Here is a 19,871-nt window from a genome sequence, read left to right as displayed (position 1 = left end):
ACATGTAACAGAGAGGCCAGTGGTAACTAGGACCAGAGGAGAAGATGCAGGAGGATTGGATTTGGGTGACACCTGCTATCCCCAGCAGCATGCACATCTGGCGGGTTTCACCCCACTTATTTAAATCAGATTCCAGGTGACTCAACCTGACGTAAAAAAACCCAAAAAACAAACAACCCACTCTCCACTTGCTGCGCACACTCCCAGCTGTAAAGCCATGATTATATTTATCTCCATCGCGAAGTACTCGGTTTCAGAAAACGTTGGTGCGGTTTGCTGAGGCCCCAGCTGGAAAATACCACAAGAAGTTCAAAGCCCGGTTTCATCCTGTAATTGGATCCTCAAGTTCACAAGTGCAAGAACCAACTGTGCAGGCTGAGAGCGGGACGTCCCCTTTCCCAACCAGAAACCCTCCGTGGCGCGGGGCTGAACCGCCAGCGCGGTGTGCAGAGGAGCCGATGCTTTCTGCTGCTATGGACAAAAACTCGATTTTTATTTCAAGTTTTTGCCACCCTGCTTGGTCTGACCTGCTGATATTTAATTTTACCTTTTTTTTTTTTAACTTCAAGACAGCTTCCTAACTCAAGATGCTCTGGCAGTCGTCTTAAGAACATGGACATTAATCCCAGTGTCACTTAAATGCCAACTCCATATTCGTTTTCTCTCTGCCTTGACAAGATATTCTTCAGGTCAGCCAGGCATGAAATGCTAGATATTAAATTCAATTCTTCTGGGTAAAAAGTGCTACCTTCTGAAATCTTATCTCAAGACTACTTGGAAATGTGTTATTTATTTATTTCTGTCATAAAACCTTGTTTGATGTTGAAGGGCCAAAGGATTATAATTCTGATTTTTTTTTTTCCTGTCCTTGCTGAAATCTGGCCTTTCAAAATAACTGAATCCTTGTTTTGAACTAAAATAGCAGCTGCAAGGGTTTTCAACTGTGACCATTTAAATGAGGTTTGGGGGTTTGGGGTTTTTTTTGGATCTTTGCATTGTAGTTTCATTCTCGGTCTTTGCAATCAGCGGCTGCGCTTGAGCAGTCGAGCTGTCTAATGGGGATAAATTGTAATATTGTTCTAACCGTCTCCGATTATTACTCTTGAGCTCTTTTAGTGAGCCACCTTCGTTAAGCGAATCGTAACGGGCCCGTTAATAACTGTGTTGGCAGAACACCAGAGGTTGCTCGGTGAAGCCAGACCCAGCCATCACTGAAAACCACGCTCTGTGTGCCGGGTTACGGTGTGTGGTACTCAATGCCACGCGATTTCTAACAGACAGAAACCCCACAGACCAGCAAAGCAACGCCGTCTGGCTTTGTTACTCCCAGAGTAAATCTTGCGGTGAGGTTTTTGGTCTCAGCAGTGATGCTGCTGTCAGCTCGGCGTAAAATATTCCAGTATTCCCCCAAAAAAGGGCCCGAGGCACTGGTGGGGACTGGGGTGCGAGGAGGTCACCCGCAGCCACCCAGGGGATGAGTGGCAGGACCTGGGGTGGCCCTGAGCCCTCCGTCAGTGCCCTGTTGTTCAACACAACCCACAAACGCCATTTGGGGTGCATTCCCCCGAAACGCCTCAGTTCTAGAGGACTACATATCCCAGCATGCAATGCTTCCCGGCCAGGCGGGGGCTGCGGGCAGGACTACACCTCCCAGCGTGCAGCGCGCCACGCTGCTCCCCCGCCCTCCCGGCGAGCCGCCGCGCTGCACGCTGGGAGCTGTAGTCCGGCCCGACGTTGGTCACGCACGGTGCCTCCCTCCCACCGCCCCCGGTCTCACCCCCCCGCCCCGCTCCGCGCTCCTCCCCGTGCCGCCGGGTGTCCCTCCGTAGACGGAAGCCGAGGAGGGACGAGGGAGTCGGGGAGGTTGGAGCGGCGCGATGGGGGACTCCAAAGTGAAGGTGGCGGTGCGCGTCCGCCCCATGAACCGGCGAGGTGAGACCCTCCTCCCTCAGCGACCCCCCTCCCCTCCTCTCCCCTCCCGGCGCTCGCCGCGGTGTGTGTGAGGGGAGCGGGCCTGAGGGGCAGAGCGGGGCGGGAGGCCGGGGGGTGCCTGTCCCCATAGGTGTCTGTAGGGGCAGGGGTGCCTGCGGGTGGGTGTGCAGGTGTGTGTTTACAGGTGTAGGTGTTTATTTATTTATTGTGCACGCGTGTGTAGGTACAGGTAGGTTTGTGGGCGAAGCCGAGGTGCTCTCACAGTGCAGCTGACTGCACTCCCCTCTCCTGACATCTTTTTCCTAAACCCGCCCTGTTTTATGGTTTGGGTTTTTTGTTTGTTTTGTTTCGTGTTTTTTACCCCCTTCCCACACCTTGCACCTGCTTTACAGCTGGGCTGTGCCCTGTTCCCTGCTGGGAGAAGTCTTCCTGCTTTCTGGGATTTTTTGGGGAAAATACCTCTTTTTCTGTATTTTTTCCTGTGCTAATTCAACCCTCAGCTCTGTAACCTCTCTTCTTACCCCTCGGTGATTGAGTGGGATGGAGTTAACCAGATGACAGAGGCACTATAAGGACAAAAGAAACAAAAACAAATAAGAAAACATGGAAGAGGAAGCATGAATTTGCAGGAGAACATTTTTGTTGTTGTTGGGTTGGGTTGGGTTTTTTTTTTTCCCCTCAGCGAAACTTGCCTAAGGGTTATGTTAATCAGACTGCGGTCTGGGCATCTGTTTAAATGTTTATTACTTGTTGTAATTAGAAAAACTTGCTCTAAATTATGAGGAAGCAAGTACGAAAAGGCAACTTCAGCCAAGGAATGGGAAGGTGAAGATGGCAAAAATCCAAGAAATGTGTAGGGTGGCTTTTTTTTTTTTCCCCCACGTTCTCACAGAAGTATGCCAATAATTCCTTTTGGGGAATGGGAATCAAGTGAAGCCAGTTTACTAGCTGAAGCAAGAAGTGGTGGTGGTGGGGAAGCACTTTATTTTCTCTGTGATCTGAAACAAAATAAGTCTTTAATTCCTTTCAATAAATAAAAAAAAAGGTAAAGCATTGAATAAAGTATTTCCATACCTTTTAAAATAAAAGCAAGGGAATGTCAAACTGGGTTCAAAAGAGCTGTGGAATCCCACATCCAAACCAGAGGAGATGGAGTTGATGTCCTTGAGTTCTGGTGGGTTAGGGCAATCGAGGATATTTTGACCAAAACCTACATTTTCTTAAATTTCAGGCAGCAGTTCGCAAAATTGAGGAGGGACCCATCCCTGTGGAGAATTGCTGAAAGGAGATTAAGTGACAGTGTGGAGGCGTTGGTGGGAGCTGGGATGGAAAGGAGCTGAGAAGTGGTGCCTTGTTTCAGTGATAGATGTGGCCTTTCCTCTTGCTCATGTCCCTTTCCTGTCATAGGTCATTTCCTTGGCTGTGACCCAGGCATCTTCGGACTGTATAGTGTGCTTTACCCCAGGATTATACAATAATTCAGGTTGGAAGGGACCTCCGGAGGTCTCTAATTCAACTCTTTGCTCAGAGCAGGTCAAATTAGATATGGTTGCACAGGGCCTCATTTGGTCAGGTTTTGAATTTCCAAGGATGAGCAATGCACCACTCCCTTCTGGTGTATATTCTACATATGTCCAGCCTCAGTTTGTGCACCCGTACTGGTCTTCAAGCTGTTTCCAGCTAGGGATTGAATTCTGCAGAGAATTCTGGGGAAGAAGTGCTGGAAGTAAAGGGGAAAAACAATGGAAGATAATAGATTTTGAGCATTATATCTATTTGAAGCCTTGCTGGGGAATATCCTAATACTGAGCTGCATAAATCTGGGAGAACAGGAGAGTGTATCTGGCTATCAGAGGTATTTTATTCTGTATAAACTTAAAAATGTTATGGGCCAGAGAGGATGGCTGTAGCCTGATTGTTAGGAGGCTCATCCAGGAGTGAGGGATATTTGAGTATCAGTCCTTGCACTTCGTCAGGGAGAAGAGGGACCTGAACCCCGCGCTCTTGGCACGTTGCTTGGCAATCAGGGCGTACCTCCTCTCTGTAAGAACCGCTTTACAGCTATTGAGCATCCTGTTATTTTGTGAGCAATACGTAAATCCATGTAAGTCTAGCCTGAAAGATCAATGCCTTTTTCTCCCCGAAACAAAATGTCCTAGAATTGATTTTTTTCAAGTGGATTATTTGTCACAGCCCAGATGTTTTGGTCTGTTCTAAACAACTGATACCTCCATGCAGTATTTCTGATGCTTCTAGAATTTATAGCAACGGTGATATGAAGCCTAGTATTTTTCTTACCTACTTGATGTTAGATTTAAGCATTTGTGTAACTGGTTCTCTGAAGAGTCGTCCTGTTGTAAGACTTCTGTGGCTTTGCTTTTTTAATAAGCTTTGAGGCAAGAGGCAGCTTTCTTGGAAGCTCTCTAATATGCACTTTGTTCTAAGTAGTATTTGTATGAACTTCTGGGGCTTTGGACCTGAAGCAAGTATTTGTTTTCTTCAGGATCACGAGTAATGTTCTTTCCTTCCCTCTGTACCGAAAAGCTTAAAACTGCAAACGTGTCAGATTGTTACAACTGTTGAAATTTAAGTTTTAAAATATTCTCAGTGTTTACTTGTGGTGGTGGTGGTTGTCTTTAGTTTTTGAATTATGAATTTCTTTAGGCGAGGGTTTATTAGGTTAATAAAAGTGGTATGTTTAACTGTTACTAATTTATACAGCTCATAAAAGTGTAAAAGGTTCCTTGCGTGCATGTTGAAGGGATTTCTGTATCAAATAGTTGGTTATTCACAGTATTCACATTCCAAGGTGATAGTATTGAGGGTCCTGCTTCATTCTCATGCAAAGTGGTAATCTAGGAAGTAAGTTTATAGTACTAATTTTTGGCAGTGAAGGACAGCATTCATAGTTGTGCTTGAGTTTCTTGAGGGTTTGCATCTAGGTTACTTTTTTGCATCTTGCTTCAAATTACACCCCAATCCTGCAAACTGTGCGTGGAAGCCACGCTTTGGTAAAACTACTACTACGTCAACGCGCTTGCAGCGTCACGTCTGAAGTTGTGGGCTCTGCTAGGTAGCAATTGTGACTTTTTACTTTTTTTAGCATACTTTCTACTTTGCAAACTGGGCTCTCGATTAGCATGCTATTATGTATTAAATAATTCAGTACTATTTTGTTAGATAAGACTTAGTCTTCTGTTTTCTTGGTTTTGTCGTTCACTGAAGTATTTCCTAGCGCGCTGCTTTTTTCAGAGGGGTTTTTGATAAGAATCAGCAAGTTCTTTTGCTGGTGTATTTTAGAGTTGCAGTGGATTTCCTTTTATGAATGTTGTCAGTGTTTGTCTTCACTTAGCAGATATTCATTATATTTCAGATAAATGCTGTGCAAAGCTCAAGCCATCCCATGAAGCAAAGCAAAAGACAGCTGGAGGCTTTTTAATTAAGATTTGTCTTACTGAATATTTTGTTTTCAGGTGATGTTGATGTACAGGCATCCCATAAGTACGTTTAAATCCTTGTGTTTCCCTGTGCCTTTGAATCAATTCAGTGTAGTGTTAATTAAAATATAACATCTTTTATCAGTACTAAAAGAATATGACTTCTGCTCAAGGGTATGGCTGCTGACACCTTAAGCCAGTCAAAACTACTGCTATTGTGTTGCTACATCTCACTTGAGTTAATGCTTTTCTGTTTGAACAAGAAAGGCAGGAAACTTAACTGCAAAAAAAAAAAATGTTTAGTGTTTTGAATTAATTTATTGAGGAGCAATAGAAGTACCAGCGCTGGCACAAGGCTGGGCAGGGCGGGTGGTGGCATTGCACAGCTCAGGTGGGGAGTGGTGGTGTGGGTGTGCCAGGTTAGGTTTAAACTGTATGGGACCACAGCCTGTATTCGGGCAACGTCACCAGATCAAACTCTTTGTAGGAGTGTGGTGTAAGACCTATAGCTTCCAGTTTAAATATCTAGATTGCCTGTAAGTACACATTCAGGTATCTGTTATGTTAATGTGTATATTCATCCAGACTAGTTCCTATGTTCAAACAGGGATCTTTTTGTGCTTTGATGATAAAAATTCTGTCTCCAGTGCTTGTAAGGAAGAAATTTACTTCTGTATCTGTGCAAGCTTCTGACCACGATGTTAGATGCTAATTTTATGTCCTCCTACTCTTTGGAGGAGGTTGCATTTCCAGTTACTTGAAATGTTTTTTGTTTTGGGGGAGGAGGCGGGGATTGTTCTTGTATTTTTGTTTGTTGTTTTTTTTTCCCCACTGGAGATTACAACAGAATAAATTTATCTATAAATTGGAGTTTGTGCAAGCAGTCTTATAAGATTAATTATGGTATTAGAGCAAATGAAATGGCACCTGTTGTATCCTGATGGCAATATGCAAAACACAAGACTTTTCCTCACCATTATCCATGAGCACCTAGTTTTTAATATTTTCTGGTAATGGTTGATACCCTATAAAACAGTGTTTGTAGTATGAGCAGGATTAACCTAGAGATACGGTGACAAATGGGTAAAGCATGTAAAGTTAGTGTTTCATCTTGCGTTCCTCAGTGAGGCAATTGTATTTTAAGAACTCCTATGGCATTACAAGCTTACTCCCCACAGCCAAAGTCTCTGGCGAGACTACTAGTCAGTCCAATGTGGATGCCACAAAGGCAAACAATTCTTGTGCTAATTACATCTTTAGAGCTAGCCTGAAGCACGGTATGAGATTACCTCGCTGCTCTGGTTTCATGTTTGCTTGCTTCTCCTGAAGTCAACAGAAGATCAGATACACCACTGTGAACAGTTCTGTCTTGGCTCTTGGGTGGCTGGTGGCAGAGCAAACACTATTACATTTTGTTCCTGTTAACTCTGAAGCCTGAAGCAAAGCACCAGCACCAAGTCGTGTGTTGAACTTCCTCAGAGCTCTTTGCTGCATCAGAAGGTCACCAGAGTGATTTATTTACTTAGTTTCCGTGAGCTGAGCAGTGCATGCAGCAGCAGAACCAACTGTGAGTAAGGTTAATGTCCAGATACACAGAGTGCCTTTACTAAAGCCGTTTGACAAGCTCTTTTCTCGCAGAAAATGGAACAGCAGAAGATAGAATACATTTTTTTACCATTTGGACAACGTAGTGTTAACACGCAAGGAGACCTTGCTTGCGTTCAGTGTGCTCATGAGTTTGAGTTGACTTAGACCTCATCATCAAGATTAGGTAGTATTGTGTGCTCTTCCAGATGCGCTCATACATATTTAATGATCTCTAATTGCTGCAAACTGAAAATTTAATGAATTATATTTGCGCAGTTCATATATATAGCAGAGGAGCTTGAAAGATGCCTGCGTATATGTCATGTTGGTAGACTTAAGGGACAAGTCAAATTACTGTGTTTTTGTCCAGAATGTATCGGTCACTATGTCTTGTAATTAATACCATAAAAGTGCCATTACACTAACTAATTTTTTTCTCCATTTAATCTCTTAGCATTGTCATTTAGATGTAAGTTATTTTCACACACTCTCATATAGTCGGTTAGTTTTTCCTTTATTTGTGTTGGCTTCTACATAGCAAAGGGCAAAGAGAAAAGTCACTCTGAGGCAACAGATATTGGCAGGGAAACTCAAGGACCTGTTGTGTTTGAACTTGCTTTCAGATTTCTTTTTAAAGCAAAAACAAAAAACCAAACAACAGCCTCTTTTTTTGGGGGGTGATATTTGTTTAATCTATGTGATAAATAAACTTTTAAATATTTCTAAGTTACTATTTAAACACTTCTTGGTGTTATTGCTCTTTGCTTTTTTAGACCAAGAAAGATGCAAGAAACCAACTGTAATTTCTCACTCAATACAATTGAAGGCTCAGGCCACAACATTCCAGTTCTAACCTTCCAGGGAATGTTAATCTCCTGAAAATCTACTGGCAATTTAAAATATAAAATTTCTATCGTCTGTCTTGACAGGAGATTATTTTGAGCTTTTGTATTTGGGGCCAGTTTTGGCTTATGAGCTTAGTACATGCACTTCAAACCTTTCACATTTTATTTTTTAGACTTGTTAGCTTTTCCGAAACTGTACAAGAGCAGCCGTGCCAGTTCCCAGTGACGGTATTGAGTTTAATGTCCTGTCTCCAAGGGGTCCTTAGGTGTCAGTGGGGGTGTAGCTGCCCTAGACCTGGTGGTGGGACCAGGAGGAATCTGTCACAAATTTTATTCAACCTGTGTTATAACACCAGGTTCACATCTTTGTTTCAGTGGGATTTAGGATCAGATGGTATTTGAAAGACCTGAAAAACTGTCAACCATCAGAAACTAATTTCTTAAATTGAAATCTGATGGAAAAATTTATATGGAAATAAAGGGTCTTTGAAGAATTAGGAAATGCTTTCCCTTAATTCATCTTATGCAATGTGAAAAAATAGAGTATCTAAAGAGGAAAATATGGAAGGTCAATAAGTTGTAACAGATTGTTCAGCTACCGTGGCTGTTGTGCTAAAAGCCGTTAAGATGCCATGTTCTAACCACTAGCTTGATAAACTGCGGACAAGCTTATTTACTGTATCATCTTTCATTTTAAGATTATTTCAAACCACCCTGTAAAAGCTATCTATTAGGATCATTTTGTTTGGTTCTGAAGTACAGTAACCTTAAAGGTGGGATGACTTTTTAGTGTAGTGGCTGAAAAAGCTCCATTGTCACCGCCTGGCAGTTCAGATGTTTTTGTTGTTCACCTGGGTTTGATTCCGCACCCTACTAGAGTGAGTTGGGTGCATCATTATCCAACCAGTGTTGTCATTAGTTGCAGCTAATCTATGAAGACAGTTCCCTAACTGATCTGTAAATGAAGGTGGAGCTTTCCCAGGGTTGAAAACATCCAACATTTTCCAAAATACTCCTCTCCCCTTCCTCCAGGATTCACGTACACTCTTTGTCTCTGCCCCGACCCTGATTAGTATGTTTTAAAGTGGCACCTTTGCTAGTGTTTCCTAACACTGTTGTGGAAAATCTGCTGCGTTGAGTTTATGATTACCAGACGTGTGACTGCTATTACAGAGAGAATGTAAACTCCTACCTGTTGTTGGGAATATACCAGTGCCTGCTGAATCCACCATTGCGTGCGGCAGTATGCTGCTCCTCATCTTGCTCTTCCTGCTCTCTCTTGCTTACTGACTTTTCCGCCCTGTTTGAAGCACACCGAATTTCTTAGGCTAGTGAAAGAGTCCAAAGAGTATATGGGTGGTGTGAATTTTTTTTTTACAATACCCATAAGGCTTTTATCAAAGGCATAGTCATTTAGGATTTACACAAGTGTGGTTTCAGCTAAGATCTGCATTGTCTTTTGTGAGGAGTTGAAAAATCAAGGGAAACGGGAAGGAGAATGGGCTCTTTCAAGCCCCACCTTCCAGTTTCACAAGTAAAATAAGAAGTCATCCAAGAGACTGTCTGTGAGTAGCTTGGATGCACATGACTTCATTATTCTTGCACTCAGCCCAAGCCCAGCTTTGTTTAACACTTCTACAGCTATGAAATGTAAATGTGGAAAAGTGACTAAGATATGTGTTACCCTTTTATTATGGACGTCACAGCTCTCTTACTCTGAAGCTATGAAAGAGGCTTTCATTCCCTGCAGTAAATGTTTCTTGAGATGATGAGAGTTAAAGTTTTAAATTTTCAAAAAGCAATTAGTTGATTAGTTTCTTGATTTGATGAAGCAAATGAGTAATTGATTGTGTTTGCTTGGTAATGACTGAAGGTAGAAGCAGGTTAGCAATAACAATAGGTGAGATTTATCACAAATATTGTAGCCTAACAAGATTTAAAATCTCCAAAGTTTGACAGTGAGCCACTTGTCACCTTTTCACTTCTCCTAAATTTTGTGATGCCTGGAAAGACCACCTGTATAGTTGAAAGAAATAGTAATACCAAGCCTTGACAAATGAGTCCTTGCTACAAGATGAACTAATTGGTGTTTTTGGATGTGCATGCTTATCATCTTATCTTGATGCATCCTAATTTTGCTTGTTGTTCAGGGGCAGCAAGTACACTACTTACTGAGGAGATACTGAAACTAGTAAAAGTAAGGGTGGAGTCCATGTGTGATCATATGCAAAAGAGCAGGAAGATAAATTGTCTATAAGGCTAACCTGCTTTAGTAATATTAAAAACACAATGAGGTGGAAATTATGATGATAGGATTTTCAGTAGTGGGTAATACAAGATTCATCTCTCAACCTACAGAAGCATTAAAGAAATCAGAAATCAGTCAAAGAACATGCTTTGTGATGGAGCCAGAATTTGTAGAAAGCGTATGATGTGCTATTAAAACAGAATTTAAACTGTTTCTTCATCTGAAAGGAGAGCTGCCATGTGAGTCTTTTGCCAAGGTGTGGTGGGTTGACCCTGGCTGGGGGCCAGGTGCCCACCAGAGCTGCTCTCTCACTCCCCTTATTCACTAAACAGGGGAGAAAAGGCATAATGAAATGCTTGCAGGTCGAGATAAGGACAGGGAGAGATCACTCACTAATTGTTGTCACGAGCAAAACAGACCAAACTTAGAGAGGGAATTCATCTAATTTATTACTAGGCAAAACAGAGTAGAGGAATGAGAAAATAAAATCAACTCTTAAAACACTTGCCCCCACCCCTCCCATCTTCCCGGGCTCAACTTCACTCCCGGCTTCAACCTTCCCCCCCCTCAGCGGCACAGGGGGACGGGGAGTGGGGGTTACGGTCAGTTCATCTCACGGTGTCTCTGCCGCTTCTTCATCCTCAGGGGGAGGACTCCTCTCATCGTTCCCCTGCTCCAGCATGGAGTCCCTCTCACGGGGTGCAGACCTTCAGGAGCAAACTGCTCCAGCGTGGGGTCCCCCACGGGGTCACAAGTCCTGCCAGCAAACCTGCCCTGGCGTGGGCTCCCCTCTTCACGGGTCCACCGGTCCAGCCTGGAACTTGCTCCAGCGTGGGCTTCCCACGGGCCGCAGCCTCCTTCAGGTGCCTCCACCTGCTCCGGCGTGGGGTCCTCCACGGGCTGCAGGTGGAATCGCTACACCCCCTCATCCTTCCTCCATGGGCTGCAGGGGGACAGCCTGCTTCACCATGGCCTTCACCACGGGCTGCAGGGGGATCTCTGCTCCGGCGCCTGGAGCTCCTCCTCCCCCTCCATCTGCACTGACCTTGGTGTCTGCAGAGTTCCTTACATCTTCTCACTCCTCTCTCTGGCTGCAAAAGCTCTCTCTCTCTAAGTGTTTTTCTACTTCTTAAATATGTTATCACAGAGGCGCTGATTGGCTTGGCCTTGGCCAGCGGCGGGCCCGTCTTAGAGCCGGCTGGCATTGGCTCTATGAGACACAGGGGGAGCTTCTAGCAGCTTCTCACAGAAGCCACCCCTGTAGCCCCCCCGCCACCAAAACCCTGCCACGCAAACCCAACACACAAGGTAACTGGGATAAGTAGCCTTAAGGCTGTCTGGATACCTAACCCAGCTTAGAGGCTGAATATAACTGTTTCTTAGGGGTTTATCTCATGGGACACCATGACCAGATGTAGCGGTTCATCTCTGCTGGGAGAAGGCCTCACTCTTCTGCTTCCTCTCTCCTCCCCGTACAGGTCTACCCACTTGTTTGTGTGGCCTTTGATGTTCTTCAGAGCTTTCACTGGGCTGAGGTCACTTTCTGTCACATCTGAATACATCGGTTTTCCATGCTGGGTAGTTTTCTGCCATTGAAGTAACTTCAAGTGACTTACAGAGGAGTCTGTTGAGTGCGTGAGTGGTGGTAGGGGAGCAGCAGGCACAGGTAGCCAGAAGGAAGGTTGGAGACCTCCCTGTTTGGCAATGGCTCTTAGGTTGGCTCACCACATCTGCCGAAACTGTGCTGTCCCCTGTCTGCAGGACGCTTAGGTGAGGGAGTTTAATGTTACCTTTGTGATGATGATAATCAGACAAAGTGTGTTGTATGTGATTAATTGGCTTTCTTCTTTTCCTGTGCGGACTTGGAACGTTAAGGAACTCTTGTATCCTGTCTGTGTGCTTTCTAAAAGGTATTTCACAAAGAGAGGTTTAATGAATACTAGCAAGACCTTGAGTTCACTGGGCAGTCATGGATGCAAGCCCTGCCATCAGCATTCTCTCTCAAGATGGATTAAAAAATGTGATAGAGGTCATACTGCTTATATACAGAGTGTGCATACCTTATGCTTTGCATAAGGGAGGTAAAATATAAAAACCTTCCTCAGCAGTTGAGGAAAAGCAGGTCACTGCAATACAGAATGTTAATCACTAACCACCCAGACCAAGATAAAGTGGCTTGGCGGATATGGGATGTATGGAGAATATAATTTCATCTAAGCAAACACATATTGCATATTAATGATAGGTAAATTGGCTTTCAGGGTGGGGAGAGAAATTAAGATAAACACTAGCTTCTGAAGCTTGTCCGTCTCTTCCTTCTGCAAAAGCACAGTTTAATAATAGAGGAGTCATTTTGTTCAGAGGGATTTCAGTTTCATGTGCCTGCCTGCTATGACCAGTAATCTCAAGCTTTGGCTTTCTTTGTTGCGTTTCAAGCAGCAAAAGGCTATAACATTTCTTTCAAAAAATGTTAATGAAAGAAATTTCCTCTTATTATGTTATTTAACAGTAGCAAGAAGTCTGCAAGGTACCGTGCAATAATTAAGATCTGTAGTCTTTGCCTGAGAGATTTTCAGTCTTGAGTTTATAAGGTGCTGTAAGGTGAAAGAGCAAGTACAGGTGACAAAGAAGGAGAGAGCAGAGATGAAGGAGGATGAGGATTATAATTAACATGATTAGACAGGAGCATATTTCGGTGATTCAGCTGAGATGTTGAATCCCATATGGAAGTTATTTGATGTAGCCCCTCGTCATCACAGCGTGTGAGGGCGTTGCACAGTGCCTACTGGGTGTGATTAGTGTGTCATGTTTATAGGTATCGGCATTTGGGTGCACTTTCCAGGTTCAGCATTGGAATGTAAGAACATAGGACTGGACTTGTTTTTATCCAGGCCCCTATGTCTGTAGGCAGTGACTTTGATTGCAAGTGACTGTGTGCTTTTTTTTTTAATATCTAACTCCATTTGTCATTGGGTGGATACCTTGGATGGTTGTCAGTGCTATCTGAACTTTTCTTCCACCCTTGCCCCCCCTCCCCTCCCCCCCCCGCCTCTACGGCTGAGAATTCTCATACATTCCAAATATTCTTATTACTCATAGTGTATATCCCATTGCTTAGCGTTATTTGGAAGTGTTGGGCTTTCCAGCTGACCAAGAGCCTGTGGGGAAGGATAAGCCCTTTTCTACACACTTGCACCTAAATTATTTTTGATGGGACTTGAATTTCTCCGAGCAGGTGCCCCAGGACTGACAGCTGGCATGGCACACTGCAGTATCACAACAGTGGCCGGGGAAAATGTGCTGCAGATGGTAGGGGCAGTTTTCCCTCCGAGCGTGTGAGGCATTGAGACAGCAATAAGAAGAGCTGTCAAAGTGGTACCATGCCTAATGGGTCTTTCCCCACAAGAAATTTCATACTGCCTTGTATATGCTGATTGTCCCTCAGTAAAACCGAAGTGCTCTTTCTTGTTTTGAAAAGAGTGCATGCTTTAAAGCTGGACAGGATCCATCCCGTCAGAATATCTCTAGAAGTGGAATTTGGCAATAGTCCTGTTTCTATTCTCTAGCTGATGGGTGGCTGTCAGACTGCATGAATAAATTTGGTGTCTGGAGGAAGTAATGGTGTATATAATCCTAGTGCTTTAGGAGCAGCGCTTGACACTTTCTCATTTCTTTATAGAGCTTGATCTGCATACAAAATGTGTGGTGGATGTGGATGCAAACAAGGTTATTCTTCATCCTGTAAACACCAACCTTTCAAAAGGAGATGCCAGGTAAGATTTTTGAATTAGGAAGGTCAGATTTCATAAATTAAATATGAGGCTAACAACTGGGAAATGTAGGCCTTGATAGAAGGCTTTCAGTTTAAAAAACAATATATATTCTTTCTGCAATGGAATTGTCATCATCTATAAAATACGGCTGATTTTACTGTGCTGGGAAGATGCTTTGAAAACCTAGTTCTTACTGCATTTTGAAGTGAGCATTTGCTTCCTGCTCTAAACAATGTATTAGCAGTTAATGGGTCTGTTAACTGTTTCATTTCTTCTCATGTGCTATTTAAAATGCAAAATAATTTGAGCGGGGCACAGTTTGTCATTTTGGAATGAAATTAATTTTCACAATTATTTTCCATTAATGGCTTGTATTCATTGTATAATATAAGAAGGGGAATGGGAACATGCTGGAGAGGTGTAGCTCTAGAAGCATCTTGACAGTGGGGCATTACATGCAGCAAAAATACTCCCAAAGGTGGCTAGGGACCAGTTTATGTCAGAACTGGCATCAATTTGTTAAACTGCTGAGAAACTGAGAAGTCCTGTAATAATTGATAGGGTTAAGGTTGTGACTGGTTGATTTATTGCTTGTTTGCAAGGGGAGGAAATGAAAAAATGTATGGATGAAACAGAATAACAGGGGTGCAGGAAAAGGCATGACCCATTACTGGACATCTACAATCCATCATGAGCTGTTTTCTGGGGAAAAAAAAAAAGGAAGTGGTCTTAAGAGTGACAGAAATGAGAGAAATTCAGTTAACCACATAGAAGAGCTTTGTTTAAATGCAGCATATCATAGCTTTTTCATGTAAAGCTGAACTGTATGTCAGCAGTCAGTAGAAGTATTCTTTACCTGACTTCTGATTATTTAAACTTCTCAAACCCAAGTGGTATTAAATGGAAAAGCGAAGATATCATCAGGTTTAATATGGACTGTCATCATCAGCTGAAAGACTCGCTGTAGACAGTAGGACTGGAGCTTCAGATCAAATAGGCTGTGTGTGGCAGGGTGTTTTTGTTTGTGTCAATATCTGCCTCCTCCAGAAACAAGTGTATTGTTTAGCTGCCAAATACCTATGTTGATTTGAGCCTTTAAAGCTGCTAAAAATGGCAGGAAATTGAGATTCTCAGAAGCCTATTCAGCCAGAGCTGCATTAAGAATGTTACTCATAGTTTCTCTAAAACATGACAACCAATCAAATGCTGCATAGTTTATACTCACTGATATATGTTTAAAAAATGTTCATACCGCAGCCTTTGGAGAATACATAATGCAAATCGTGCCCCCTGGCAAGGGAGGAATCGGTTGGCAATTGCGTTGACGTCCCAGACAAGATGGTGAGCCTAGTGTGAGAAACCAGCGTGCCAGACCGAAGAATACTTCATTTGCATTTTCACAAATAGCCATTGCTAATCTAAGCAGGAAGCACAGTAAATTTATATGGGATGATTTAATAGAAGAGGGAAAAGTGGAGGCACGTAAACTACACTAAAGATTTGCTTGCAAACAGTGAGACAGCATATCTCAAAATCATAGTTGGAGTAGTAAGAATTTGGAACAGGGTCCTATCTAGAATGTAATACCTCTGAGAGAGGCTGCTGCGAAATTGTCTTGGCTTCTGCAGCTCCATCAGAGGAATCTTAAATACCAGCTCAAGGAAAAGATTAGTTTTAGTTACGGTTTTTCTAAATTTTGGGGTTAATTTATGCTCAGGTTCCGCTTCTGTTTCCAAATCCGCCGTCAACAACTTTGCCTTGTGCTATAAAATAATTAATTTTGATTTCAGACTTATCTGGTGTCTAAGGTGAACTGAAGGAATTCTGGCAAACCTAGAGTGCTTTTACTCAGAGGAAAGTAAATAATACTGTAAATATGCTCTTTAGATGCTTGCAAAGCAGGATAAGTTTGAAAATTTTAAGAGCTTTACTGCATTTCTCGTTAAGATACCAGGGTCAATTTAGGAACTGGTAAAAGAATTTTAAAACCAGAAATCTGTGTTGCCACATCCCCACTTGTCATGACTCAGCCATGCTGTGGCAGGGAGTGACATTTGGAAAAACAACCAATGACTTCAGGAAATATGCATGTTTTCCCACTTCCATCCTCTCTGGTAGAAACCAAGTCTGGGAGATGGGTAGGTGTAAATAAATAGTTTAATGGGTGAATTAGCCCGTGTCACAGTTAAATATATTTGTCCAGTCTCCCCAAGGTGGTCCTCGCAGGCTGGAGATCTACATACTGCGTGTGTCCGTCTGCAAAAAATCTCTCCCAGTCACATCATTTAAAATGGCAAATACCTGACGTGTTGTTTCCAGTTGGCTCTGAGTTAGAGGAGAAGCAGTTCCTTGGAGTTCCCAAGAGATGCACCCACCTCTCCTTCTGATTTCCCACGGGACCTGGGAATGAATGTGTCAAGAAGTCAGAAATGTATTTCTTACTCTCTTTATGTATTTCATATTTTGACAGATACCCAACTTGAGGTATGTGGGACCTGACTTGCGGAGATAGTGAATTGTGTTGATGTAATTGCTACTGAAATTTTTCCAGGTCTTCAGAAAAAGTGTCTCTCTAGCTGTTTATAATTTTGCATTAAAAATGAAGGAATGTTTTGAAAATTCAGGTGATAAGTGATTGACCTCACTTTCTCCTGTGTCTACAAACTGAATATTTTATTTACGTGTTTTTCTAGAGACTTGAGGATTAATAAATGCATGTAAAACGCTCACTCTCCAGAACGGAAGTCTATTTTCATACAGCTTCAAAAATCTAGCATCCTCCTGTTACTCCTTAACCAAGAAACAGCCTTTCCTGTGATAGAGAAATGCAGCAGTTACTTTATTGAGCAATCCTTAATAGTGCTGTGTAGGTTTCAGTAATCTGATCGTGTACGGAAGATCAATTTTAAAATCTTTCAGATTACTTCCAGGCTAGATAGGCTTTGTTACTAACCTTGGGCTGTTGGGGGACTGGTTTGGTTGAGTGGTTTCTTGTATTAAAATGAAAATTATACTGTGTGGAAATGATCAACCTTTTCTTTAGTTGCTTTCACAAAATGATTTGCTACAGAACCTTGAGTTTTGTCACAAATTTCCCTCTTTAAATCAAAACCTCCCCTCTCAAGGATGTGTGAACATCCAGGGATTCCCTGTAAATGAATGCTATCATTAGCATGACTTGTCGACTTTTTTGTTTGCCTTATGTAGCTGTCTGTTCTCTCTGTTGCAAAGGTCAAGGCTAAAGTTTCTTTATCAACATGGGAGTTACTGGGTGCTGCAAAGATTACTCAAAGCATTATTACTTGGCAGCTAGGGCTTGAAAGAGGGTGTGAACTCATTTTGATTGAAGTGAATAGATAAGTCCTAGGCAACAATTGGAATGTTTATAGGAATTATTTTTTTAAAAAACCTCCAAATAGACTCTAATTGCTCTAGGTTCTTTTATAGACTCCCTCCTTTTTTTCTTTTTTTTTTTTTTTTTTACTATCAATTTGCTCATGTTGTCATTTTACATTTCCCAAACAAGACCTGTTAAAAAGACTTAAAAAACTATTATTTTTGACAGGTCAGACAAAGGAGTTTTATTATATACTGCAGCCATAACTGTAATTGATGTGTAACTGATAAAAGCTCAGAAATCAGTTGCGTATTAGTCTGGCACTGGCCTGTGAATGAGCCGTAATATTTGTAAAACAAAGCATTTATTAAATCTGCCCAACAAACCACCTTTGAGCCTTTTTATTAAGAGAATATGCTTAAAAATGAAACGAGTGCTGACTCCTGTGTACTTTTGTTGCAATTTGTGGTTTATAGATGCTTTCCATCTTGTTTTGCAGAACAGAGAGATTCCAAAGGCTGGCACAGGGTAAAAACTATTCCAAGGAACGAGTGCAGCTAACTGAAGCTGACAAGTGTGTTAAACCAAGCTGGGTTTTTCCTTTTCAGCTATTGTAATATCTTAATAATTAGTGCTTTGTAATAGATATTTCAATAATTGAGTATCTTTACAAGTATTTTTTAAGTGGTTTACTTTTAAGGTATCTATTCCTGGATTTAAACCAGTTTACTCTTGTATATCCACACGGACAATGTTTTTGCTTATGAAGTCATGATACTTAAACTCAATTTAATTGTTTTCTAAGGAGTTCTGGAAACTGAGAAGGGGGGTACTATTATCTTAGACTTGAGGATTTTCGTAGCCTTGCAATATCTGAGCTTGATGATTTCTGCTTTCAGGAACTGGATGAAGCCCAAGTATATTTTACTTATAAAAGAAGACTTTTCTAAGATTCTTTTACCATTCCAATTCCCATTTTCTTGCTGAGACCAATGACAGCCCTGAAAAAGGTTGTGGGGAGAAATAATTTTGGACTGCTTTCCTTGTAATTAATAGAGGGTCACCTTTCAGAGCTGTAGGTAAATGATGTTTACCTTATCATGGCTACTAATAAGAATACACCCAAAGAGAAATTTCTTCCATAATGAATGTAAAGATTGTTGAGAACAAAACCAATACTTACAGAACTTAATGAAAAAGAACAAAAAAATTTCCTATTTATGCAGTAAGTAGGTAATAAATTGCTGATTTCAGATGAATGATGGACTTTAGGCAGTGGTTGGGTGGAAATCATAGAATGGTTTGGGTTGGAAGGGACCTCAAAGATCATCTAGTTCCAACCCCCCTGCCATGGGCAGGGACACCCTCCACTAGCCCAGGTTGCCCAAAGCCTCGTCCAACTTGGCCTTGAACACTTCCAGGGATGGGGCCTCCACAGCCTCTCTGGACAACCTGTGCCAGGGCCTCACCACTCTAACAGTAAAGAATTTCTTTCTGACATCTAATTTAAATCTACCGTCCTTCAGCTTAAACCCGTTACCCCTTGTCCTGTCACTACACTCCCTGATGAACAGTCCCTCACCATCTTTCCTGTAGGCCTCCTTTAGGTACTGGAAGGCTGCAATTAGATCTCCCCGCAGCCTTCTCTTCTCCAGGTTTAGCAACCCCAACTCTCTCAGCCTGTCCTCACAGGAGAGGTGCTCCAGCCCTCTGATCAACTTCGTGGCCCTCCCTCCTGGACTTGCTCCAACAGCTCGATGTCCTTGTACTGGGGCCCCCAGAGCTGGACGCAGTACTCCAGGCGGGGTCTCACCAGAGCAGAGTGGAGGGGCAGGATCCCCTTCCTCGACCTGCTGGTCACACCTCTTTTGATGCAGCTCAGGACACGGGTGGCTTTCTGGGCTGCAAGCGCACATTGCTGGCTCATGTTGAGCTTTTCATCAATCAATGCACAGTCCCACCTCACCAGCCTGTCAAGGTCCCTCTGGATGGCATCCCTTCCCTCCAGCGTGTCGACCACACCACATAGCTTGGTGTCATTTGCAAACTTGCTGAGGGTGCACTCGATCTCGCTGTCTGTGTTGCTGACAAAGATGTTGAACAGTGCCGGTCCCAGTACCGACCCCTGAGGAACGCCACTCATCACCGTTCTCCACTTGGACATTGAGCCGTTGACCACAACTCTTTGAGTGCGACCATCCAGCCAATTCCTTATCCACTGAGTGGTCCATCCATTGAATCCATGTCTCTCCAATTTAGAGACCAGGATGTCATGCGGGACAGTGTCAAATGCTTTGCCCATGTCCAGGTAGATGACATCTCTTGCTCTGCCCTTGTCCACTAACGCTGAAACCCCATCACAGGCCAATAGCCAGCCCAGTGTGTTAAAACTTGCCATGGTTTGTCTTCATATTGAAGGGTTTTTTTCTTCTTATAAAGCTTTTATTCATTTTGAAGAAGAAATGAAGATTAAGACCAAGACAGACAGAATACTGTCAAAGATTTAGCTATTGAAAAAATGATACTAGGGGAAAAAATTATGGAGTCTCAAGGACTAAGCAATGTTAGATCGCTGATTTTGAAAGGTTAAGTGTGAAGTGGATGAATGTTAACACACACATGCAACTTCTAAATTTTAGAAAACTAGAAGGATTGGAAGGTCTTACTAATTGTAAACCAGTACTGCTGCAGTCCTGGGAATTAAAACCTATC

The 19,871-nt window shown here is 42.6% G+C and overlaps 1 protein-coding gene across 3 annotated transcripts in view; it reads left to right on the top strand.

The window, feature by feature from the left end:
* Positions 1-1,790: 1,790 nt before the first annotated feature.
* The window catches only part of KIF13B (kinesin family member 13B), a 134,310-nt gene continuing 116,229 nt past the window's right edge, over positions 1,791-19,871 (top strand). For all 3 annotated transcript variants that reach the window (XM_054819277.1, XM_054819276.1, XM_054819275.1), the window contains exons 1-2: positions 1,791-1,932; positions 13,729-13,822. In XM_054819277.1, the coding sequence (XP_054675252.1) occupies positions 1,878-1,932; positions 13,729-13,822 (149 nt within the window). In that variant the 5' untranslated portion in view covers positions 1,791-1,877. The remainder of the gene's footprint in view (positions 1,933-13,728; positions 13,823-19,871) is intronic.

This window comes from Grus americana, chromosome 3, assembly GCF_028858705.1.
Source record: "Grus americana isolate bGruAme1 chromosome 3, bGruAme1.mat, whole genome shotgun sequence".
Classification (NCBI taxonomy): Eukaryota; Metazoa; Chordata; class Aves; order Gruiformes; family Gruidae; genus Grus; species Grus americana.
This window is presented reverse-complemented; position numbering and strand designations above follow the sequence as displayed.